The 21,334-nt window shown below is 39.1% G+C and overlaps 1 protein-coding gene across 4 annotated transcripts in view; it reads left to right on the top strand.

Annotated features, from left to right (window-relative positions):
- CPQ (carboxypeptidase Q) overlaps window positions 1-21,334 on the top strand; it is a 601,598-nt gene that overhangs the window by 506,008 nt on the left and 74,256 nt on the right. For 3 of the 4 annotated variants that reach the window (XM_089336354.1, XM_051844650.3, XM_089336353.1), the window contains exon 7: window positions 72-273. The exons of the other annotated variant lie outside the window; for it this stretch is intronic. In XM_089336354.1, coding sequence (XP_089192480.1) covers window positions 72-273 — 202 coding nt within the window. The remainder of the gene's footprint in view (window positions 1-71; window positions 274-21,334) is intronic. 4 annotated transcript variants of the gene reach the window in all.

Here is a 21,334-nt window from a genome sequence, read left to right on the forward strand (position 1 = left end):
TATTTGATCATTCCCAAGGAGAAAGCACAGAAGATACAGATAGGAATAAAACATTTTTCTCTTTTGTTTAGGTAAATATTTCCAACTACAGTCTTGTGATGGAGTCTGACTCAGGAACTTTTTTACCCACTGGGCTGCAATTCACTGGCAGTGAAAAAGCCAGAGCCATTATGCAGGAGGTCATGAGCCTGCTGCAGCCCCTCAACATCACCCAGGTCTTCAGTGGTGGAGAAGGTGCAGACATTAACTTTTGGATCCAAGATGGAGTACCTGGTAAGGACAAAAGATGAAATTAACGCTCTTAATATACTGATTTAAAATAAAATTTCTATCTTATTTCTATTCATTCTATAGCACAATGGATACCAGGGAGCCAGTTCATATGCAGAAATCTTTAGCTTTTGTCTATAATGTATAATCTGATGATTTCCAAATTTGGGATAAAAGCACTTATCATAATATGTGTTGTTTGTTGTAAGAGGTACCTTTGTGGTTTTAGCACAAGTGGCCTCACAACCATTTGGAAAATAAAGTAGAGGCAACTGTTATTAATGATATCCTTCTGGTTCTAGCCCTGTGCTATGCATAAATACGTTTCCTAACCAGATACTGTATTATCTGAAATGTAACCATTAAAGACACGTTCTTTGCAGGGGTTGAGGGGTATTTCCTGCTAATTATTTTTTCTTAATGTAAAGATGCCTTTCAAGAGATTGGGCATAAACTGATTTAGTCTGATCAGTGAGTTTTTTGCAGACAATGTATTTTTGTTAGCCATCCTATGAAGGAGATACAAGTAGCCCTATTTTGCAGATAAACAGACTGGTGGGTGGGTAATAAATAACTACCTGATATTAGGGCAGAAATCAGCCTGAGAATGGGCCATTTGGGCCTCCAGGCTGGTGGCCCTTTTCCCACAATATGCAACAACACAGGGGAGTCTGGAATGCGAAGATGGCCTTCCAAGTCTCTGGCAGTGTCTGAAATGTTTATCTTACTCAGCTATTGCTTATGCAAAGGATTTAAGTTCATTCCTATTCCAGAAGAATAATTTACCTCTGGGAGAAAGGAGTTTGTTATTGTAAATAACTTCTTATTTCTTCCCACATTCCTTGTTCCACTCCCCTCTCTACCTCTGTAGATCAGAAAGGGTTATATAAAGTCAGTAATTCATTTAGACTACCAGGAATGTTTCCTGGAATTCTTTATTTCCGTTAGAGGATTATAAGATAGAACCCAATTATTGCTGTCTTCTCTTTATTGCTTTTGGGCTATATTTTGATATTTCAAGTTCTGACCATTCCTAGAAGAAACAATAAAGCTGTTTGTGCTATGACTTGTTACTTACTGAACATTTCATGAACTTTAGAAAATACTAAGACCCACAGTTGATCTGAAAAAGAAAAGAATAAACCTGTTGTGTCCTCTGTACTCTTGAATACCAGGCACATCATTAGAACTTAAACCTGAGGATAAGATCCAAAATACTTAATAAGTTATGATTTAAATAACTGCAGTTAACCATTGAAAAGTTAGTGATAAATGATATTTCCAAATCCCATCCATCCTTTTTTTCCTTTTTCTGTTCTTTATTCCATTGATTCAATAAGCATTTATTGAGTGCCTATCATACTCTATGCCTATTACATTTCTGCAATCTGAGGTCACCATATGGAGTATTTGATGACCAGGTCCCAATTTTTTTTGATGTTCCTTTTATACTGAATACTGACACATTAATTGAGAGCACATAAAGAATTAAAATTCAACATGATTTTCATTAATTATAAAAGACAAACATTAATTTCTGAAAGTATAATGTTTGAAGAAGGAGGGTTAGCCTTCACTCATCTAGGTGAAATCTATAACAGATAGTATAGCTATCAAAACAAATGTAAGGCTTTGTTGGGGGAAATTTTTTTATATTCCACCGTGCTCTTTTATTTTTTAATTTTATTTAAAGTATATGTACAAATTTTATGTATTTCCTATATACATATTCAAGAACATAGTGATACTTTCCACTGCCTGTGCTCCCACCCCTCTTCCTCCTCCCTTTTCTATTCCCATTCTTATTTTTTACAAAGATCTGTTTTCCATTAATTTTATACTCATAAGATTAACCCTGCACCAAGTAAAGAGTTCAACAATTAGTGTGAAGAAAAAAAAAAAAAATGTTCCTCAACAGTTGAGACAAGGGCTATTCAAAATCATCACATCTCAAAGTGTCAGTTTCACTCCTACAGATTACCATTTAGGTACTTTATTAGCTAACACAGATCAGGGAAAACATGGTATTTATCTTTTTAGGACTGGCTTATTTTACTAAGTATAACGGTTTCCAGTTGCATCCATTTTGTTGCAAATGACAAAATTTCATTTTTTTTAATGCCTGGGTAGTTTTCCATAGTGTATATATACTATAATTTCTTTATCCAGTCTTCAGCTGATGGACATCTAGGTTGATTCCATATCTTAGCTAGTGTGAATTAAGCTGCAATAAACATGAATGTGTATTCTGCAAGTGTGGGATGAAAATTTCTGCAGATATCAGATCAATTTGCTCCATAGTGTTTATTAGCTCTGTTGTTTCTTTGTTGATTTTCAGTCCGGTTGATCTGTCCATTGATGAACATGAAATGTTGAAGTCCCCCATTACTATCATATTGTAGTCTGTGTCTCCATTTAGATCCATTAATATTTCTTTTAGATAGCCAGGTGCCCTGTAATTAGGTGCATATACATTTTTATAGTCACATCTTCCTGTTCAATTGCTTCTTTAATCATTACGTAGTGCCATTCTTTGTCTCTTTTAACAGTTTTTGTGTTAAAGTTTATGTTGTCTGATAATAGGATGACTTCACCTGCTCTTTTTTTGCTTTCTGTTAGCATAGAATATCTTTTTCCATCCTTTCACTTTAAGTCTGTATGTTTCTCTGTTGGTAAGGTGTGTTTCTTGTAGGCAGCAAATAGGGTCTTGAACTTTAATGCATTTAGCCATTTTAACTTGAGAATTTAGGCCATTTATATTCAAGGCTACTATTGATAAGTAATGATTTGGCCCTGCCATGTTTCCTTAAATATTCCTATTTTTTACTTTGGATTTCCTTTGTACTTTTACTGGGAGGTTTCTTGCATTCACATTCTTTCATAATGATGATTCTCTTTCTGTGTTTCTGTGTATAGCACATCCTTAAGCATCTTTTGTAAGCCTGGATGAGTGGTGACAGATTCTTTCAATTTCTGTTTGTTATGAAAGGGCTTTATTTCTCTTTCATTCATAAATGAGAACTTTGCAGGATATAGTATTCTGTATTGACAGTTTTCTCTCTTAAGACTTGGACTTATGTCTCTCCATTTTCTCCTAGCCTGTAGAGTTTCTGATGAGAAGTCATCTGTGTGTGTCTAATTGGAGATCCTCTGAAAGTAATCTGGGATTTCTCTTGTGCACATTTTAGGGTCTTTTCTTTATGTTTTACTGTTGAAAGTGTGACTACAATGGGTCGTGGTGAAGATCTTTTCTGGTCTTGTCTATTAGGAATTCTGTGTACTTGGACATCCTTTCTTTCTCCAAATTAGGGAAGTTTTCTGTAATTATTTCACTCTCTTCCTTCTACTTTATTCTCTTTCCACACCTTCAGGAACTCCTAAGACTCATATGTTGGGTCTCTTGATAGTATCCCATAAATCTCCAATACTGCTTTTAATTTTTCCAATTTCCTTTCTTTTTTTTTTTTTTTTTGGTCTGACTGAAAATTTTCCAAAAAATTTGTCTTCTAGTTCAGATTTTCTTTCTTCTGCCTCACTGATTCTATTGTTAAAGCTTTCCACCACATTTTTTATTTGACATATTGGATTCTTCATTTCTGAAATTTCATTTTGACTTCTGTTTAACATCTCAATTTTGTGGGGAAATTTTTCTTTCATGTCATATATGTATTCTTTAATTTGTGGATTTGCATCTCATTGTTTCTGAGTAATCCTATGATTAGTCTTTTGAATTCCTTTTCCAGAATTTCATCAATCTCTTCATCTTCACATTCTAATATTGAAATGTTGTTATGTTCCTTTGAGGGGCAGGAATGTTGTCTTCCTTATTCTTGTTTCTTGAATTTATGATTTTATTTTTAGGCATTTGGAGATACCTGTTGGTTTTTACCTCTGATGGCTTTTATCTTTGAACTATACCTCAGTAGAATGTCTGCTCTTTCAGTGAATATTCAAAGGTGTGTGCTAAATGTGCGCTAAGGTGACACCCAAGTCGGACATGTTAGATCTCCTTTTGTTAACAGGAGATGGGGCATGGTCACCCCTGTTGGTGTAATAATACCCTCACCTCCTCTCTTCCAAGGTGATCAAAGCCTGGGTGTTAGCCTTCAGTGGGTGCAGTACTCATTCATGCTTCCACATGAACGGCTGAAAGGATCTGTGCAGCCCTCAGTGTGAGCTCAGATCTTGCAGCAGTGACCCACCCCAGGCAATCAGTTCTGAGCAAGTGGAGCTGCACATAGTGATTGCCAGAGAACCCACTACACCCTGTGCCCTCTTATGCAGTCACAGAGTTCCCATGGTCTTAGCACTCAAGGCTCCCACAGTAACAGGGTGTAGAGTATCCACTTCATCCTACTAGCTTTCCCTGTCCACAGAGGCTGAGATGTTCCCTGAGCCAGCTGCCTGTGGTTACCTAGGTGGTTTGAGCCCTGAAACCCCGGAGCCTGTGATGTGTTGAGAGGCTTGGGACACCTCACAGTCATATGGGTGTACCCAGCCCTCTGTCAATCTGCCAAACCAGACTAAAATTCAATAGGGAATATCGACTTTTCCTTCTGGTAAAATCCCTGGATCACATATGTGCATAATACGCATTGGCTGCAGCCCTACTCATTTCACAGTTGTGCTGTGTGCATATAAGAATCTCTGCAGCCGGTACAAATGTCAGAATGGCTTCTTCTCCCCACCTGTTGCCAGGCATGTGTACCAGAGCTGCTGTGGTTACCTCTGCCGACAAAATGGCAACTGCCTTGCAACTTGCTGGCTTTGTACAAGTGCTGCAGCAGCTGCTATCTACTTATGTCCAAAATGTCACCCGCCCTCTCTCATCTTGGATGAACTTGCCATTAAAACCTCTGGGCACTATTGTGGGAGGGATGGGAGGAGACAGAGATGTGCCCTTTTTCTTTTTCCCTGGGTGAGCGGTCACCCCATACCCTTCAGGGCTGTGGGCCAGACTCAAATACAGTATAGACCGCCATTCTCTCCCTCCAGGTACATCACCAAGGCATGGACTGTGGCAGTCTTATCTCACCTTGCTCTCCAAAGCTGGCACTTCCTCTGGCTCAGGACTGCTCAGGGCATGTGTTATGTCTGTGCTCCTTGCTGTGGTCTGTGCCTTCCACATTGATCCACAGCACCTCTCCTCCTGCAGAATCTCCACTGTAGTTTTCCCTCCGACTCTCCCCTGAGAGTGCACTTTCTCCACTTTTATTTTATTTTATTTTATTTTATTTTTACTATTTTCCCCCAGCCTAGAGCAGACCACCCTGTCCCTATTCCACTATCTTGGAATCTCTTGAGAGGATATTTGAAACTAAGTATCTTGGATATACTTGCCATTAAAACCTCTGTTCTGTAAACTTTCTGTTCTATATCATTATACCCCAGCCTGCTCCCATTTCTATCTCCTTCAATATTCCTCACCCTCCAAAGCCTGGATATTCCTTGAGGCACACCATGTATTATATTTACTGGTGTTGATGAATCCTACTTTACCCACATGGGGCCCTATTGCCTTTTTAATTTTCCAGAACACTTTCTAGTCTATATCTGGAAATCTGGCACTTGAGTTAAATCTGTGATTGTGCTCTTGGGTTATTAGAATTATTATTTATATGTGCATCCTGACTCCTATACCCTATGATCGCTTCTTTGAGGTCAAAGTCAATGATTTATACTTGTTTGTCTCTTGCATCACTTTCAGTTTAATGGTTGGTAATATTTACATCTCTGTAAATCTGACCTGAGAGAAGGAAAATAAAACATTGAAAATAACATTGCAAGCTTTTGGTCCCTCCACTTAAGCATAGAGAAAATAAAGAATGTTGGGAAAAGAGCCACAAAGTTATAAAAATGTTGGAAGAATTATATAACTTAGGAAGAGCAATCAGGATCATTTCTCTTAAAAGCCCAAAGACTAAGAGAAGGTGTTGAATAAGACTTCTAGTACCCTGTGATTCCCACACATAAAATGGTAAGCAGCAGTTTCCTGACACTTCCAAAAACAATGCCAGAAATGATTTGCAGTGCTGTGTACTCTCTATTCAATTCAGAATACTGAAAAGGCTCCCTGTGTAAATGCCTGATTCTCTAAATATCAGCTTCAGATACAGAAGACTAGAGTCCATTTCATTCTGAATATGTCACTAATGGGGTATAATCATGGCATTCAGATGTCCCAAAATGTATTATTCTTGAACACCTTTCTTTAGAAATTCTCTTTATTTTTAAAGATCCATCCATTTATTTGAAAGTAAGAATTACACAGAGAGAGAAGGAGTGGCAGAGAGAGAGAGAGAGAGTGAGAGAGAGAGAGAGAGAAGTCTTCCATCTGCTGGTTTACTCCCCAACTGGTTGAAATGGCTGGAACTGTGCTGATCCAAAGCGAGGAGCCAGGAGCTTCTTCCAGGTTTCCCACATGGGTTCAGGGGCCCAAGGACCTGGGCCATCTTCCACTGCTTTCTCAGGCTACAGCATAGAGCTGGATCAGAAGTGAAGCAGTCTAGACTGAACCAGCTCCCACATGAGATGTCAGCACTGCAGGCAGTGGCCCCACCGGCTATGCCACAGAGCAGGCCCCTAGAAATTCTTCCATGAAATATACACTGGTGGGAAAAAGTTAGATACCCACTTTAAAAAAATATTTATTTTATTTGAAAGACAGAGTTACAGAGAGGAGAGAAATCTACCTGCTGGTTTACTTCCCAAATGGCCGCAACAACCAGGACTGAACCAGGCTGAATCCAGGAGGCAGGAGCTTCTCCTGGGTCTCCCACATGAGTACAGGGGCCCAAGCACTAGGACTGTCATTTTCAGATTTCCCGGGTGCATCAGCAGGGAGCTGGATCAGAAGTGGAGCAGTTTGGATTCAAACTGGCACCTATATGGGTTGCTGGCCCTGCAGGCTGAGGCTTTAACCCACTAAGCCACAGCACCAGCCCCTTAGATATCCTCTTAAAGTGACCTAAGGAGGTGAGCCTACTCTTATTCCATAACTGCCAATAAGAATTTCCTCTCTGCCTCAGAATCTGAGACTGAACTGTCTTCTGATGCTGTTGGTTTGCAGTAGATAGTGTCTTGGAAAGAGTCAGAGGCTTTGAATATCTGTTCTGGATTCATAACTTCACAGTATATTTTTTTGACAGGCAGAGTTAGACAGTGAGAGAGAGAGACAGAGAGAAAGGTCTTCCTTTGCTGTCATTCCCTCCCCAGTGGCCGCTGCAGCCGGCGCTGTGTCAATCCAAAGCCAGGAGCCAGGTATTCCTCCTGGTCTCCCATGTGGGTGCAGGGCCCAAGCACTTGGGCCATCCTCCACTGCCCTCCCAGGCCACAGCAGAGAGCTGGACTGGAAGAGGAGCAACTGCGAAAGAATCCAGTGCCCCAACCAGGACGAGAACCCGGGGTGCCGGCACCGCAGGTGGAGGATTAGCCATGTGAGCCACGGTGCCGGCCCAACTTCTAAGTATATTTATATGTGCAAATGATGTAATTTTTCTAAGCCTCACTCATTTATTATCAAGCATCCTTAGTAATCAACTACTATATGACCCTGTGGAATAAGTAGCAAAGAAAGATAGATGGGATAATGTCTGCACAGACAACACAGTCCAGTGGGTGAGACTTGGTTATCTCATTTACAAAATGAGAATGGTAACCCCCCAGGTATTTCCACTAAGCGTTCACTGGGTTCCTTCTCCGCCCTTGTCCCCTGTCTCATTAACTGTACCATGATCCATTAACCTCAGAATCATCCAGGGCATGCAATCAAATGTTTTCCAGTTATTATTTACTCCGAATCTTTCCTATTTCTGGAACCCATTCCCTCCTCTGTATCCCACAGACCTTGTCTCACTGATACCTATTGCACCTGCCTACTAATAGACCAACCTGCTTTCCTTGTCGCTTTCCACCAACTCGTTCACTGCTTCCAGAGTTTTGGAAAATCAATGTTATCAGTCTGGATGCTTTAGTCTGCAAAAGAACATGGAATTCCAAAATTAAGAACAACAGTAAGTTTTTTTTTTTAATTCACTTTAAAAGAATTCTGGAGTGGATGGTTGCAGAATGCTTTAATTTCGTCATCCAACCACATCAAGGACCTTGGTTCTTTATATCCTGACACATTGCAGTCTTTGGCATATTGACTTTTGTCTTCAGGCTTGTCCCTCATGGTCCCAAGATGTCTGTAGTTGTTCCAAGCCACACATTCTCACATATTATGCTGTAGCAGAAGATAAAATGTCCATACTTAAATGCCTTTTTACCTACTATGCCACAGTGCCAGCATTAAATGCCTTTTTAAAAGTAGGAAATCCTGGGCTGGCATTGTAGCATAGCAGGTAAAGCCATTGTCTAGAATGTTGGCATCCTATATGAGCTCTGGTTCAAGTCCCAGCTGCTCCACTTCCTATCCATCTCCTTGCTAATGCACCTGGGAAAGCAGCAGAGGGTGGCCCATGTTATTGGGCTGCTGTACACATGTAGGAGACTTGAAAGAATTCCTGCCACCTGGCTTCAGTCTGGCTCATCCCTAGGCCATTGTGGTCATTTGGGGTATGAACCAACAGATGGAAAGTTCTCTCTCTCTCTCTCTCTCTCTCCCTCGCTCCCTCTCCCTCTCCCTCTGCATCTCTCATTCTTTCTCTGTAACACTGCCTTTCAAATAAAATACAAATAAATATTTTTTTAAAAAGAGTAAGAAATCTTTTCTAGGAACTTTAAGACCAGTTTCTCCTCAGTTTTATTAATCAAAAGTGTGACACTTATCTGTGCCTAAACCATGCAGCAGCAATGGAGTGGCACTACCAAGATTGACTCTCTGGACCTAGGATTGGCCTATTCTCCCTTGAAAAACATAGTTCTTGATATGAGAAAAATTGAGATTCTTTAGAAAGAAGATGAAGATTTTGTTATGCAAAAATTAGAATTGCCTGTAACATCCAATCATCTCTCCTCCTGACCTAAAATCCTTCAGTGTCTCTCCATGGCCCGTATGTTATTAATGCATTACTAAAGTGTTTACTTATCCTAGGCTTCAAGGCTCTCTCTGTCTGCCTCCTCCTTCACAACTTCTCCACTCTTTTCTACCCATCTCCCAGTCATACAGTTCTAGTTGAAATCAACTCCTAGCGCGCGCTTTTGTTCTTCCTTCCCATTAAACTTGCCCTCGTTTTTCCCCTGTCTTCAATGATGCATCTCCTTTTTCTGCTTCACAAGGCTTCTATAATCTCCTACAACCTGGACAAGTGTCCGTTGGTTGTATTCCCAACATTCCTTATGCTTACGTCTCTATAACATTTACCCTGCTCTTATAACTTTGACCAATTGTGGATTCTTGAGAAGTCTCAGTACCTGAGAAGCAGTATCTGGCCATGACAAGATGTCTAAGAATCAAATGCTGAGGAAGTGGAGTCTAAGTGTTTAGGAAGAATAAGAAGATAATATAAGAAGTTTGTTAACTGTAATGTACTACACAGCCATAATTTATTATTACTTTAAAAATAATACTGCTCAGGGCCAGCACTGTGGCATTGTGGGTGAAGCCACTGCCTGTGATGCCAGCATCCCCTTTGGGCAGTGGTTCATGTCTTGCTGCTCTGCTTCTGATCTAGCACCTTGCCGATGGCCTAGGAAAAACTGTGGAAGATGGTCCAGGGCCTTGGGCTGCTGCTACCCATGTGGGAGACTTCAAAGAAGTTCCTGGCTCTTGGCTTCAGCCTAGCCCAGTTTCAGTTGTTGTGGCCATCTGGAGAGTAAACCAATGGATGGAAGATTTCTCTGCCTCTCCCTCTCTCTTTATTTACTCTGACTTTCAAATAAATAAATAAATCTTTTTAAAAAAGATTATAATGTTTTAAAAGCCATATTTTAGTTTTCTTCTATCTTTTTCCTAATAGTTCAGATTCCCTGGTAAAGTACCAAATATACAGATTTATCAGATTTTCACATATTTTCCAGCTTGCTTATTTCTGTCCAATATTTCATATGGCAATAGGCAGAACTAAATGAAAACTTTCCTTTTCTGCATATCTTCTAAAATGTTCCAAGAAATAGAAATGATCATAACACAAGAATGGTCATGTAAAGTAAATCAAATGTTCAGCATCTGGACTCGGGACTCACTTGTTTTCTGATGACCAGATGGAATACTGCAGTCCTGTGTCCCCTGCTGTCCCTAATTTAAAGATGCCTCCCTTACAGGAAAAACACTGTGCAGTGGTGTTTGAAGGGATCGATGCTGCATGGTGAGCAGACCTCACCCCACAGGGAATGTGAAAAGGGCACTCTTACTTGTGACTCTCGCCCTCAAACCCTCATTTAAAGATCTGTAGCAGTTTCATTTAATCAACAAGCGTGTATTGAATGCCTACCATAAACAACACACTGTTTAGACATGAGGATGGAGCATGAATAAGATTTAGCAGGTATCTGCTCTTGTGGAGTTTATATTGTAGAAAAGGGATAAGATGTGGGAGGAGACAGACTGCAGCAACTAAATAAATACACCATGAACAGAGAAACACATTAGTAGGATCAGGCATTGTGCCACAGCAGGTTAAATTTCCACTTGGGATGCCATATCCCAAACCAGAGTGCCTGGTTCAAGTCCTGGTTATTCTGTACTTCCCATTCAGCTCCCTACTAATGTCCCTCTAAGATAAGAGACAGCAGGTGATGGTTCACGTGTTTGAGTCCCTTGTAAACAGGGAAGACCTGGATGGAGTCCCAGGCTCCTGGCTTCAGCCTGGCCCAGTCCTGGCTGTTGTAGGCATTTGAAAAGTGATTCAGCAGATGGAAGACTGACTCTCTCTGTCTCTCTCTCTCTCTCTTTCTCTCTCTCCCTTTCAAATAATAAATAAATCTTTAAAAACATTAGAGAATTATTTTGATTTTAGTGTGTGGCTGCCACTTACCTCTTTAAAGTCATATGGGTCAGAGCTCTTGTTTTAATATTCCATGACTTCTATATGCTAGATAGGTATGTGTAACCTCCTCATCAATGATCATTATTGGAATTTGCTAATAAGAATAGCTAATAAGCTTCTCCTGCACTTCTCCATTTCAGTAGACCTCCTTCATCTTGAACAGAATCCATTGAGCATCTTGCCCAAAGTAGACCTGGTTCATTCCTTGTAGGATGACTGTAGACTAGGAGGAAGAGAGGACATTGTTTATACCTTTGAGCTGTTGACCACACCTTGCTTTGGGAAGTCTTGTATTATACCTTTAACTGCTATTTAAAACACACCCTTTATTTTAAAGGTAGCATATTTTGTATTTTATCTTCTTAACTGGACTGAAGACCAAGAAGCTATTTTATTCTTATTTATATACCCACAATATCTGTTATTAGCTGGCACATTAAAGGCACAGTAAATATTTACTGATTAAATGTATTGATTTGAAGATTAAGTGACAGTAAAAGGTGGTTTTAAGTATAGTACCAAGATAAATAACATTCAGATTAACTGCAGAAACTCACAGGACAGAAGACAGGAAAGACCTGTTAAGAGGAGAATTCAAGGTAGATGTTGAAAGATAAGTCATATCGGAATGGACAGGAGGGATAGAGGAGGGCCTTCCTGGTGTGAGAAATAATATGAACAAGGCAGGTGTCCTTGTGGAGGACAGTTAGGGAAGTGACTTCACTGTGCAATTCATCTTGGAGAGCAGTGGGCGGTAAGAACAGTTGAGTATCTCTGAGCCAAAGGAAGGAGAGCCATAAATTTCAGATAGAAAACTCTTGTAGATGATGCAAAACCACCAGGAATCTTAAGGGGAGGGACTTGATGAAAACTGTGTTCTAGGATGGAGTCCATAAACTTCATGCCAAGGGATGTCAGATCACTCAGCGGGGAGCCTCAAGTGAGAGCAGCACCTGCAGTGAAATGGGAACCTCAGGATGTAGCCGAGGATCAGAAACAATTATGTGAAAGATCCGAGGATGGAATTACAGGTTTTGTCTATTTTATGTGTTGTAATGACCCACAAAACACTATGACTTAACTTTTCTCTATCCTTCCTTTCCCATACCTTCTAACAATGTAGCTCAGAAAAGTTTTACTCCTCTATCTGCTCCTTTCAGCATCCCAAGGTTAGCTTTTGTGACTTCTCCTTCCTAGGCACTTGACTCTCCATCCATTTCACTTGTACTGTACACAGATACTCTAACTGACCCTGTGTATACCCTTCCTTCAACAGGTAGCTTTGTTATCTAAAAGTTATGAATGTTGTGAAAATTAAAAAATGATTCTCTCTAAAAACTCACAATCCAGAACTGTGATTGTGTCCCTTAATGATCATGAAGATAAGAATGCTTCATTATTTTTTTTTTAAACTTTTATTTAATGAATATAAATTTCCAAAGTACAGCTTATGGATTACAATGGCTTGCCCCCCATAACGTCCCTCCCACCCGCAACCCTCCCCTTTCCCACTCCCTTTCCCCTTCCATTCACATCAAGATTCATTTTCGATTCTCTTTATATACAGAAGATCAGTTTAGCATACATTAAGTAAAGATTTCAACAGTTTGCTCCCACACAGAAACATAAAGTGAAAAATACTATTTGAGTACTAGTTATAGCATTAAATCTCAATGTACAGCCCACTAAGGACAAAGATCCTACATGAGGAGTAAGTACACAGTGACTCCTGTTGTTGACTTAACAAATTGACACTCTTGTTTATGGCATCAGTAATCACCCTAGGCTCTTGTCATGAGTTTCCAAGGCTATGGAAGCCCCCTGAGTTCACTGTCTCTGATAATATTTAGACAAGGCCATGGTCAAAGTGGAAGTTCTCTCCTCCCTTCAGAGAAAGGTACCTCCTTCTTTGATGACCCGTTCTTTCCACTGGGATCTCACTCGTGGAGATCTTTCATTTTTTTTTTCCCCAGAGTGTCTTGGCTTTCCATGCCTGAAATACTCTCATGGGCTTTTCAGCTGGATCCGCATGCCTTAAGGGCTGATTCTGAGGCCAGAGTGCTGTTTAGGACATCTGCCATTCTATGGGTCTGCTGTGTATCTCACTTCCCATGTTGGATCATTCTCTCCCTTTTTGATTCTATCAGCTAGTATTTGCAGACACTATTCTTGTTTATGTGATGCTTTGGTTCTTAGTCCTATCATTATGATCAATTGTGCACAGAAATTGATCACTGGGACTAGTGAGATGGCATTGGTACATGCCACCTTGATGGGATTGAATTGGAATCCCCTGGTATGTTTCTAACTCTACCGTTTGAGGTAAGTCAGCTTGAGCATGTCCCGAATTGCACATCTCTTCTAATGAAGAACTGGATTAAGGATTCCTCTGGGTTGCCTTTAGAAATCTCTCTTTTTTTTAAATAATAGGTAAAATCCAACAATTTTATGTAGTACAAGCAAGTGGTATTTATCCCACGTAAGCAAGGCTGTCAGCATTTTAAAAAATCAATAAATTGGACATACTACACAAACTGCAAAAATGTTAAATGGTTACATCAACTTTTGTAAAAGATATTTGGCATAAAAAAACTGAGCAAACAAGAAACAGAAGAGAAATTCCTCATCTAGATAAAGAATATCTACCAAAACCAACTTTAATAGTGAAATTGGACAGTTTTCCCTTAAGTTGGGGAAAGGGGGAAGTGTCTTTTTCTCACCACTACTTTTCAATATTATGGTGGAATTACTAGACAGTGCAGTAACACAAAGAAAGGATACAAAATGCATACATATTGGGAAGGAAGACATAAAACTGCTAGCAAATGTCATTATTGCATGTATAGAAAATTCAAAAGTACATCATAAGTACCCCTGGAACAATGTTAGTGTAGCAAAGTGGCGAATTACATGTACAATTTAATTGTTGTTCCATGTATGGGTAAGAGCTAGGATTTGAAATTTAAAAACAAAATTAAGCATCATTTAAAATTGCATCAGGTTAAAAAGCAAATCCCAATCGGTGTCTTTTAACTGGACAGTTCAGGCCATTAACGTTCAATGTGACTAATGAAAAGTGGTAACTTTGCCCTGCCATTTGCCAAAGATAAGTTCTAATATATGCTTTGAATTCCCTGTGATCTTTTGCTGTGAGGTTTCCTTCCTTTATCTTCTTTCATACTGATGACCGTGTTTCTGTGTTTCTGTGTGTAACACATCTTTAAGCATCTGTTGCAGGGCTGGACGAGTGGCGACAAATTCTTTCAATTTCTGTTTGTTATGAAACGTCTTTATTTCACCTTCATTCACAAATGATAGCTTTGCAGGATATAATATTCTGGGCAAGAATGCTTCATTATTGAAAACTAAATAAAGCTATATTGAAATTCTAAAAAATTTCTAAAAAAAATATAAAATTACTCAAAAGCCAGTGGATTGTAAGGAAGTAAGATTTCAAAATTTGTTTCCTTGTTGGCCATATGAACATTCTCTATCCCAGCTTTAAATAATTAGAGAATATAAAGTTTAATTTCACCTGTTTTATTATATCAGGTGATTATAAGTACAATTTTAAAAGTGTTATAGAAACTTCAAATATATACAGTAGTAGAGAAATAGTATAATGAACCCTCACTGATCTACTTAAGAAATTTTTCACCCAAGAGCAGTCTCATTTCACCTATACTTCAACTTCTCTCCCACACCCAGATTATTTTTTTTAAACCAGGAGTCCAGAACACAGTCCAGGTTTTCTTTTTTTAAAATTTCTTTATTTATTTGACAGAGTTAGAGAAAGAGAGAGAGAGAGAGAGAATGAATGAGAATCTTCCATCTGCTGGTTCACTCCCCAGTTGGCTGCAATAGCCTGAGCTGAACCAATCCAAAGCCAGGAGCCAGGAGCTTCTTCCAGGTCTCCCACATGGGTGCAGGGACCCAAAGACTTGGGCCATCTTGTACTGTTTTCCCAGGCCATAGCAGAGAGCTATATGGGAAGTGGAGCAGCCAGGTCTCAAACTGGCGCCTATATGGGATGCCAGCCCTGCAGGCAGCAGCTTTACCCACTACACCACAGCCTGACCCCCCCACACACCAGATTATTTTAAAGTAGATCACCAAGATCACATCATATCAATGTAAATATTTTAATTTCTGTCTCTAAAAAGTGATGACTCATTTTATATGCATGACTCTAATACTATTTATCTACATAAAATGTTTTTCAATAATTTCTTAGTATCTTTTATGATATATGGCCAGCTTTAAAATATTTCCAATTGTCTCCACATTTTGAAAAATAATTTTCTAATTTAAATTTAGATTCCACTGAGGTTCAAATAATGTAATTTGTTAGTATTTCTCTTCAGTCTTTTCCAATAAATAGTTTCTGCCTTAATCTTTTTTTTCTTGACATTTATGTGCTACAGAGACCAAGAAATTTGTCCTAAATCCATTCCCATGGCATTACTGACCATGTGCCTCTACCATTGTATTTCCTGTGGATTAGTTGTTATAAGGGCTACTCTGATTCAAATTTGATGTGGAGTCAAGGGGTACTGAACAAGAATACTCTCTAAATATTGCTCTTTATTTCCATTAGTAATGTCCACTTGTCTCTCTTTGATGATGTTAGCAGCTTGAAGTTTATTGCCTAGCTCCATCATTTCATTTCACTGTATTATAAATGGTATATTTCAATTCTATAACTCATTCTTTGTTAATTACTTGAAATAATTTTTTAATGAAGATGGAAAGTTTACAATAGGTGTCTTTCTGAACCTTTATTTTTTGAGATTTATTTATTTATTCAAAAACTACAGAGACAGAGAAAGAGATGGAGATGAGAGTCATTCCACTCACAGGTTTACTCTTCAAATGGCTGCAATAGCCAGGGCTGAGCCAGGCCAAAGCCATGAGCCTGGAACTCCCTCGTTGGTGGCAGGGGCCCAAGCACTCAGGCCATCCTCTGCTGCTTTCCCAGGCACATCTGCTGGGAGCAGGATCAGAAGGGCAGTAACTTGCCCTCCAATGTGGAATGCCAGTGCTCCAGGTGGTGACTCAACCTGCTGTACCACAACACTGGCCCTGAAATAATTCTATAGAAAAGAACTTTCCCCTCCTCAACTGTATGGTTACTCTTAGATACTTCCATGTAAAAAGATAGGATTAGCATTCTGTTCTTTCCCTTTACTTACCTATCCTAAAATGCACCAGTTCATTCCCTGACATCCTCCAGAGATGATCACTTGTGGTTTTTTGTGTCATTATTAATTAATGGATTTAAAAATATTTGATGTTTCTAATTCCATTGAAGTGATTATTTTTATTGATGTTCAAATTGTCTCATCTTTGGCCAGTAGAAGCTTCTTTAAGTTGGTTCCTTATCCCTTTTGACAGGGTCCTCATGGTGGCTGATAGAGCCCTAACTTTCTGATATGAAAGATTGTTCCAGGCCATGTTGTATATTTCCTGCCGGATCTGGAACTGGCTGTTTCCCCAATGAGCCCAGTTTCTTTAACTTGGTCATGGTATTTAGAGTCCACAATCTGAGCATCCAGTGGGCTTATTACTACCTGATTGGTCGTTGTTCCTAGGTCTTTTCAGCAGACGGAATTAGGAAATACGAATTTTATCTCAAAAGATCTATTAATTATATCATGTTTCCAACTCAAGTTCAGGACTACAAATTTGTACCTAACCTCACTGATGTTTTATCTGTATCTGCTTTTTCCCTTGCCAAAACTCCTGGTTGTTTATGAGACAACATAATCACTCATTTGCTGTGTCCCACAATACATGTAGTAGTCTCTGAAAAAGAATACCAACATCATCACCAACAGAATGCTGAAAAAAAAATTTGGTTTTTCTGTTATTTTTGTCTTTGGTATGTATATTCAGCTAGTGTTTGGGCTGGCATTTGGCACAGTGGTTAAGATGCCACATGGGATGCTCACAACCCGTATCGGAGTACATGGGTTCAAGTCTAGGTTTTGTTTCCAATTCCAGGTGATGGCTCAAATAATTGGAGCTCTGCTACCAATATAGGAGACCTGTATTTGGATTCTAGACTCCTGGCTTAAGCCCAGCCCAGCCCAGCCTAGGTTGTTGCAGGCTTTGGGGGAATGAACCAGCAGATGGGAGATACCGCCCCCTCTTCCCTTCAAATAAAAGGAAACAATTTTTAAAATAAGCTTATTTTTTAGAGTGTGATATACAAATTTCTGATAACTTATGATGCATCATTTACCTTTTTTGTATTTTGTTCTAAAACCTGAAACTGGATTACTCACATTTTTAAATGCCCATTTCTAATTTTTATTTATAAAATTAGAGAGAGAGAGAAATTGCAAATAACAAGGGTCATGGAGTTTGTTAAAGAAAAGACCTTAGAGTGTTATCGTTGTGTCCACATGATGAAATTGCCTGTTCTTTTTTCTTAAATATGACTCAGAACATTTCACAATTTCATTCATGCATTTAATAAATACCTAGCAAGTTCTATGTGGCAACTAGACAAGAAGTGTAAGGAGGGAATTTAATGTATATTGAATGTCTCCTGTGTGTCTGATATTACGAGGTGTTTTACGTACTTTACCTTACATATTTAATAAGGAACTTTTGAAGTATACATTAGTATTCTATAACCAAATTTTAGATGAAGCAAGTGGTGCTCAGGTGGTTCCTTTTGATCAAATATATTAAGTGGAGAAATCAGAATTAGCACATAAGGCATATTTTACCTCAATGTTATATATAATAAGGGACTAATGAAGGGCATAGACACAGGAAAAGTAAAGTTTAACAAAAGCTTAGGAAAGAGAGGCATTACATTGCTGGCATAACAAAAAAAAAGTTGGACTTTCACTGGATTTACAGTCAAGAATAGAATTTTGTTGGCTGGACAGTATGCATTCCATGCCAAAAGATGAGGATGAGTAAAATTCTGTAAATAAGAACATTTAATGGGTTTTTGAAATGATAAGTAGTCTGGTTTGGCCAAAGTTTAGGATAATTTAGGGAGATAGAGATAAAACTGAAAAAGTTGCCTGGGACCCCAGTTGGGGCCTAAATGCCATTGTGAGGATTTAGGACAACCAAAAATGTTTGAAGATTTTAAGCAAGAATGAGACTGGTGAGACCCAGTCCCAACCATTGGGCAGCTCCATCTCATGCAAATCCCGCTTCTTTGAGACTCAAGCTTCGTGGATCCACAGATCTCACTGTTTGCATATCTTCTAGGAATTTCTTGGTTCATTTCATTTTCTTTGATGTTTTGCCACTAGAAATTTTGCCAAATTAAACCTTCCAGTTGGAAAGATAAGAAATAGTCCCATGAATCTTTGTACTGTGATTGGCAGAGGCTGTACTAAATTCTCAGATATCAACAAACCAAGTCTGACTAATTGGACAAACCCAATCTGCTTGCTAAATCTTTAAGTCAAAAGAAGTCTTAGAGTATTTTTACATTTCATTGAATTCTTATAAGAAATCTAAAAATATGCTTATCAATTTAATTACCTTAGTAGTTATGGGATTGTGGAAACATTATGCAAAACATCACAATGGAAGAAATTCTGGCAAAATTGATTTCATATTAGGTAAAGATTTTTGCTGTTAAGATGAGTTACATCTCTATTATTACATCTCAATGTGTGCAACATACACTCTAGTTTGGGTCATTTCAATAGTTTCAGATCTTCTTTTGCTCAGTATTAAAGTTAAAAAATGACAACATAGCCTGATGTTATTTTTTAAAATTTATTTATTTATTTGAAAGTTAGAATTAGAGACACAGAGAGAGAAAGATCTTCCACCAGCTGCTTCACTCTGCAAATGACTTCAAGAACTGGGGCTAGTGCCAGGCCAGGCCAGGAACCTGGAACTCCATCTGGGTCTTCCACCCAGGAAGCAGGAGCCCAAGCACTCGGGCCATCTTACGCTGCTTTTCCATGCATATTAGCAGAGAACTGGATCACCAGTGGAACAGCCGGTATCAAACCAGTGCTCATATGGGATGCAGGCATTTCAGGCTGCAGTTGTACCACAACTCCAGCCCCTAACCTGACACTCTTTTATATTCTCCTCAAGCAGATTTGTAACAGTGAACTTTTAAGTCTCCATATTATCCCATTATTTATAATAAAATGTTGTATTGCTTAATTCATAGTAACTAAAGTTTATTTTCTCATGTAACATTTGATATCTTAATTATCTTTCCAGTTCAAAATGTACAAATCAAATATGGTTGAGCTCTGTTAAATCTATTACTTTTGAATCCCTTGAGACCTATGATTTGCCTAAAACAGGACTATATATGAAGTGCATCTTCAGTATTTATTTATCCCCCCTTTTTTTCTTTCTCTCTTTTCTTTCGTTATTTAATAGCTTAAGTAATTCCCTGGCATATGATACAATAGGATCTTGCATAGGAGTCAGACATGCATTCGAAATTGTTCAGCTTTTGGAGGTATAAGCCTAGGTGAGAAATGTTTGCTGAACTCATCTTTAGAAAATATACATTTTTCTCAGAAGTAGTTCATTAAATATTGCTAAAGTCATATTTACAGAATGAAGCTATTCATAGACATTGTTTCCATGTTTGCTCTATACTGCAAAGTGCACTACAGGAATAAAGCCGTTATCCAGATAGATCAGTGAAACCAGACTCACAGAAGATTGTTTTTCAAAGATTTATTTATTTATTTATTTGAAAGGCAGAGAGTTACAGAGAGGTAGAGGCAGAGAGAGAGAGAGAGAGAGAGGGAGAGGTCTTTCATCCACTGGTTCACTCCCCAAATGGCCACAATGGCTGGAGCTGGACAGATCTGAAGCCAGGAACTTCTTCCAGGTTTCCCACATGAGTACAGGGACCCAAGCACTTGGACCATCTTCTGCTGCTTTCCCAGACCAAAGCAGAGAGCTGGATCAGAAGTGGAGCAGCTGGGACTCAAACAGGTGCCCGTATGGGAAGCTGGCACTGCAGGTAGAGGCTTTACCCACTACACCACAGCACCGGCCCTCTCACAGAAGATTTTACCTTATAATTGTATTTACTTAGCATGTCTGTTTCAGTTGTCTCCCATAAGCTCAAGTTGTCTTATTTTGTGCTAGTATAGGCCCAGTCAAAGCCCATATAAACCCACTATGTATGTTTAGGTTTGAGTTTTAGTTCATAATCTTGACTGCACTTTAAAATCACCTGTGAGGCTTTTAAAACTGTCTCAATTCTGGGACCTCACTCCCAATCACTCAGATTTAACTTGCCGGGCTGAAGGGCCACAACAGTCACACAAATCTATAAAGCACCATTTGCCAAGTAGCACCACAGCCTCCCGGACACAACTCAACAGGATTCTGTATGAACGAGACCCCCTGGGCTTGTGCAGACTGGAGGCTCTGCTGCACCAGTGGGGACATCCAGCTGAGAAAATCATGGGAATTTTAGGGAATTGAATTCTCTCAGTTACAACTGATACTTGATGGCCATGCCCTAAGATGAGCTCACAATACTAAGAGCATTTCTCATCTCCTGGAGGGCAGTTTACCATAGATATTAAGATGGGCAGGCGGATGAGAAATTGGACCAGTTCCTGCCCCAACCTCAGCAGTCTATATTCTCTAAAAGTGCCTTCTCTTCCCTTTCCTCCCTAAAGTCCCTCCATGCCCATACAAGTGGGAAAATAAAGCAGAGTTATTTATAGAAACACTCTACAGCTACTCTATTGTGTGCATTATCCAGCAATAAAGCAAAAAAGGAGAAACAAACACAAAATGCCCAGAGACGCCCTGCAACATTGGAGTTGTTCTAACCACTTAGTTACATTTGTGGTGGAGAGGCAGCAAATGTTGGGAAAGAGAAACAGAGCTCATCACTTTGTACCTATGTGTTTTTGATCAATTATTTAAGTTCTTGGAGCTTCACTTTCCTGATCTGTAAAATGAAGACAATAATGTTTCAGAGGTCAATTGTGAGAACTGAAAATATTTGATAAATTAATAATGTATTTGAAAGTCAATTATATGCTCTACAGTTGATACGCAATCTGTTTTTTTTGAATAATTTTATGCATTAAAAATTATCAAAGAAGGCTTGCCATGAATATCACCTCATGTGTTTATCCCAGTAGAGAGGATTACTG

This window comes from Oryctolagus cuniculus, chromosome 6, assembly GCF_051225735.1.
Source record: "Oryctolagus cuniculus isolate XC-2025 breed Fujian yellow rabbit chromosome 6, ASM5122573v1, whole genome shotgun sequence".
Classification (NCBI taxonomy): Eukaryota; Metazoa; Chordata; class Mammalia; order Lagomorpha; family Leporidae; genus Oryctolagus; species Oryctolagus cuniculus.